The sequence below is a fragment of the Otolemur garnettii genome, unplaced genomic scaffold (assembly GCF_000181295.1).
Source record: "Otolemur garnettii isolate 467f Iridium unplaced genomic scaffold, OtoGar3 scaffold00014, whole genome shotgun sequence".
NCBI classification, from domain to species: domain Eukaryota; kingdom Metazoa; phylum Chordata; class Mammalia; order Primates; family Galagidae; genus Otolemur; species Otolemur garnettii.
In genome coordinates, this window is record NW_003852409.1 from 27,421,012 (window position 1) to 27,426,334 (window position 5,323).

Here is a 5,323-nt window from a genome sequence, read left to right on the forward strand (position 1 = left end):
ATTGTTGTTTGGCGGGTCCAGGCTGGGGATTCGAACCCGCCACCTTAGGTGTACGTGGCTGGCGCCTTAGCCGGTTGAGCTATAGGCGCCGAGGGCCATTACTCTTAATCTAAATTTTCAGCTTTAACTTCTGGTGCTGACTAATATTCAATGTGCTACCAACTCCTATCAGGTTCTTTCACAACATCTTCCCATCTGTGCCATCTTTCTCCTTCCCTCTTATAGATCCTTCATACTTTCCTTCTGGACCCCTCTAAAAACTTGCAAGGTGGCTTTTCTGCTTCTCCTAGCCCAGTCCACCCATCAAAGTTGCCCTTTGTATTAATCCTATTACAATATCAGTTTATTCAGGTCATCTCCAGGCTAATGGCTCCTGGAAAGCTTCCCCAAACTCCCCCACCAACCTGGATGCTGATATCTGAGCATGCCTAGCCTCTGAGAACACCATGGTTCTAGAAAATAAAATAATATCAAATTCAGGGGAACCGCCTACCTTGTGCCTTTCATAAAAAATTGCTACTTCCTGCCATCATCTCCTAAAAGAACTAGTGGAGTACATTAACCCCAGTTAGAACCTTATTGTTAACTGGGGTCTTGCCACATGGAACTCACATTGTATTCCCACAGAATCCTTAACATCTCACCTGTCTTTATTCCCACATAGTCTGGGAAGTTCTAGATTCATCTGGGAACTGTACCAGATTCATTTCGGGGGTTATGAATACATAGTATAAGTCTTGGTGTATAAAGCAGGCTTGGGCAATTACTAACTCCAAACCATAATAGTTGACACTGAAAGAAAAGTAATGAATGAAGAATGTGCACAGTGAGAGCCATGAGCACTACTCACCCTTCCGGTTCATCCCCATCTGGAGGCATTTGAGCAGGCGGCAGTACTGGCACCTGTTTCTCTGTTTCCGAGACATGACACAGTTCTTGTCACGACTGCACCGATACACCCGTTTGTTGCAAATGCTCCGCTTGAAAAACCCTTTGCAGCCCTCACAGGAGATGATCCCATAGTGCAAGCCTGTAGCACGGTCCCCACAAATGAGACAGGTTCGTTGTTCAGCCCGATCATCTGGAACAGAAACTGCACACGCTGTAGTTAGAGCACAATTGAAATTAATGGCTGTAAGCCTGCAATTACTAAAATGAGCAATCCTGCCCTGCATAGATGAAGAACTTCAGGCAATGGGGCAAATAGGGAGCTCATCTTTGGAACTTTTGTTGTAGGAACAGATCCTGATCAATCTGCAGATACGACAAACAGCCTATCTAAAAAAATAACTCCCACTCTTCCTGAGCTTCACCATCCCTTGGACCAATATCTAAGATAGAAACCTAGGAAATATCTTTTATTTCTCTGCCTCTCTTACCCTCCTCATCCATAGTCCATCAATTCTATAAGGAAGTAAGTATTACTGACAACAAATGTGAATGCTAGCACATGGTATACACCCAATAAATGGTAGGTATAATTGTTAACAAGTGAACAAGTTTTTTTTTTTTCAGCTTACACGGATTGCATTTGTTAGGTAAAGACCCTCTTACAATTGTGTCTTGCTCCCAAAAGGTGTGTCACACACTAAGACCCTACCTCCCTCCCTCCTTCCCTCTCTGCTCTTCCTTTCCTCACCGCTCCCTCCTTCTTTCTCTCTCTCTGCTCTCTCCCACCCCCATGTCATTAATTGTCCTCATATCAAAATTGAGTACATAGGATTCATGCTTCTCCATTCTTGTGATACTTTACTAAGAATAATGTGTTCCACTTCCATCCAGATTAATATAAAGGCTGTAAAGTCTCCATTTTTAATGGCTAAATAGTATTCCATAGTGTACATATACCACAGCTGTTAATCCATTCCTGGGTTGGTGGGCATTCAGGCTGTTTCCACATTTTGGCAATTGTAAATTGAGCTGCAATAAACAGTCTTGTGCAAATGTCCTTATGATAAAAGGATTTTTTTCCTTCTGGGTAGATGAACAGTAATGGGATTGCAGGATCAAATGGGAAGTCTACCTTGAGTTCTTTAAGGGTTCTCCATACTTCCTTCCAAAAAGGGTGTATTAGTTTGCAACAAGTGAAGAAGTTTTAACCATTCCCAGCTAAGGCAGTTATCCATCCATCCAATAAGATTTACTGAGCAATTATTCTATTCTAGGCACTGTCCTAAGGCATTGAAACAGCAGTGAGCAAAATCTCGGGTGAAGCTTACATTCTAGCAGAATATCTATTCTATGTCCAGGCCCTATGCTAGGACATAAATAAATCAGCATGATCCCCATAGTCAAGGAACTTGCTGACTAGCAACAAACAAGTTAGTCAAGAAGGAAATTCAGGGTAGAATACAGCTCTCCACTTCTTCCTTCAAACTATACTTACTTGCAACAAAGCCAAATGCAAACAAACAGGCACATAACAAAAAGCACCCTGTAACTGTGATATGAGGTTTTGCCAACAGGTATAAGAAACCTCCAGGAGGGCCAGAACAGTGGCTCATGGCTATACCCCTTGCATTCTAGGAGGCTGAAACAGGAGGACTGCTTGAGGCCACGAGTTTGAGACCATCCTGAGAAAGAGTGAGGCCTCATCTCTATAAAAAATTAGAAAAACCAGCTGGGTGTAATGATATAACCTGTAGTCTCAACTACAGGTTGGGCTGTAACAGGAGAATCATTTAAGCCTGAGTGTGAGGTTGCAGTGAGCTACGATGATGTCAGATGACAGAGTGAGAATGCTCCCCCCCCCAAAGGCCTCCAACCTCCAGGGAAGGTTTAACCAGATATTTGAACTTCATTCCTGAGCAAGAGGCAAAGTATAATAATTAAGTAATTCACTGTAGAGCACATGAAAAAATGGTATATTAGTTTCCTGTGCTGCTATAACAAATTGCCATAAACCAAATGCCTTAAAACAACAGGAATTTATTCTCTCACAATTGTGGAAGCCATAAATCCATGATCAGTAGCACTGCACAGAAATGAAGGTGTTGTCAGAGCCAGGGTCCCTTTGAAGTCTCTAGGGGGAATCTATTCTTGCCTCTTCCAACTTCAGGTGACTGCTGGCGTGTGGCCAATTGCTACCTCCACATTCGTATCACCTCTATATGTTTTACTTCTTCTCTTTATCAAATCTTGTTGTGCTATCTTATGAAGACAGTTGTGATTACATACAATCCAGAATAATCTCCTAACTCAAGATTCTTAATGTAGTCACATCTGCAAAGATCTCTTTTCCTTACAAAGCAACATTTATAGGGGCCAGGCATGAGGATCTGATGATTTCTGCAAGTGGAAGTAATACTGCTTACTACAAATGGCAATCATAAAGATTTATCTCAAAGTTGGCATAAAGGCTCCATAATGCAAGGCCACCTTCCTTTTCTCCATCCTTCCTTTGTGGACCACCATGACCTTCATTTAACATTGGCTTCAAGGGCTTTTCTTTCCAGGAATGTTATAATCACATTAGGTGTGGACCTGAGAGGAGAGGGAGGAGGAGGATGAAGAAGAAAACAATAGCTAACATTTATTAAATGTCTGTTGTAGCCCAAATACTGTGATAAGTACTTTATCTATGGGATATAGATACTATTATACCTCCCACTTTACAGATAAGAGAAATTAGAGAGGTAAAATAGGTTAATTTTTACGAAGTTCACCCAGCTAGGGTTCAGATTAGAATCTTTCTAATTTAAAGGTTCGCTAATCAAAGCATAATGATGCTTTTTGTTTCATTCTGTTTTAGAGATAGGGTCTCACTCTGTCTCCCAGGCTGAAGTGGTATCATCATAGCTCACTGCAACCTCAAATTCCTGGGCTCAAGTGATCCTCCTGGCTCAGACTCCCAAATAGCTGTAACTATAGGCTCATGCCACTATACCCAGCCAATTAAAAATATATGTATAGATTTTTAGAGATGGGATCTTGCTGTGTTGCTCAGGCTGGCCTTAAGTTCCTGGGCAACCCTCCTACCTCAGCCTCCTGAGTATCTGAGACTACAAGTGCAAGTTACCATGCCTGGCTCTACAGTAAAGTACTTAATTATTATACTTTGCCTCTTGCTCAGGAATGAGGTTCAAATCTCTGGTTAAACCTTCCCTGGAGGTTGGAGGCTTTTTTTTTAGCGGAGAGGGAGACATTGTCACTCCATCATCTGACAGCTTGCAATCCAGAGCAAAGGCCCCGCTGAATGACAATTAAATACAAAAGGTTAAGAAACTGCTCATGTTTTGTGACACTGCTTGCTTTTCTCATGATTGTGTAAAAAGGCCACATTGAGATCAAAGACCAGAGGGGCACATTTCTCTAAGGTGCTTCAAGTCCTATAACTGCTTCTTTATCTGGCCATGGCTACTACTGTCATTTAATATTTCTATAGCATTCGTCTATGCCACAGACCAAGGATTAATTCAAAAGGTATAAGAGAAAGGCTCTCTCCAGATCAATCTTGTAGCCCTTCAAAGAAACATTTGCAAAACTTTTCTCACAGTATGTAGAAAAAGAATAAAAAGATCAGCTATTGTTAACTGAGCACTTAGGTGCCAGGCTCTGGCCAAGTACTTAACATATATTATTGTGGTCAATCATCACACTGAACCTAAATGAGGTACCTTCATTTTACACATGAGGAACTGAGGCCCATGAGGTAATTGCCCAGCTAATAGGGTAGGGCTAGAACCCCCAAAGGCTATCTTTCTAACCATTACATTCTTTGGCCACAGCAAAGCAAATCTATCCATTCTTTTTTGTTTTTTTAGAGATAGAGTCTCACTCTGTCACCCTGAGTAGAGTGTTGTGGCTTCATAGCCCACAGCAACCTCAAACTCCTGGGCTCAAGTTATCCTCTTGTCTCAGCCTCCAGAGTAGCTGAGAATACAAGTGCCTGCCACTGTGCCCACCTATTTTTAGAGACAAGGTCTTGTTCTTGCCCTGGCTGGTCTCTAACTCCTGAGGTCAAGCCATCCACCTACCTCGGCCTCCCAAAGTGCTAGGATTACAAGTGTTAGCCACTATGTCCAGCAAATCTATCCATTTTTCTTTGTCCACATCAGTCAGATACTTCTCCACTTAAAACAAGCAAAAAGGCTCAGCACCTATGGCTCAAGTGGCTAAGGTGCCAGCCACATACACCTAAGGTGGTAGGTTTAAATCCAGCTCCAGCCAGCCCGCCAAACAACGACGGCTACAACCAAAAAATAGCCGGGCGTTGTAGTGGGCTCCTGTGGTCCCAGCTACTTGGGAGGCGGAGGCAGGAGACTCGCTTGAGCCCAAGAGTTGGAGGTCGCTGTGAGCTGTAATGCCAGGGCACTCTACCCAG

The 5,323-nt window shown here is 42.7% G+C and overlaps 1 protein-coding gene across 2 annotated transcripts in view; it reads right to left on the reverse strand.

Moving 5' to 3' along the window:
- NR6A1 (nuclear receptor subfamily 6 group A member 1) overlaps nt 1-5,323 on the reverse strand; it is a 65,995-nt gene that overhangs the window by 32,855 nt on the left and 27,817 nt on the right. For both annotated transcript variants that reach the window (XM_023510543.1, XM_023510542.1), the window contains exon 2: nt 851-1,081. In XM_023510543.1, the coding sequence (XP_023366311.1) occupies nt 851-1,081 (231 nt within the window). The remainder of the gene's footprint in view (nt 1-850; nt 1,082-5,323) is intronic.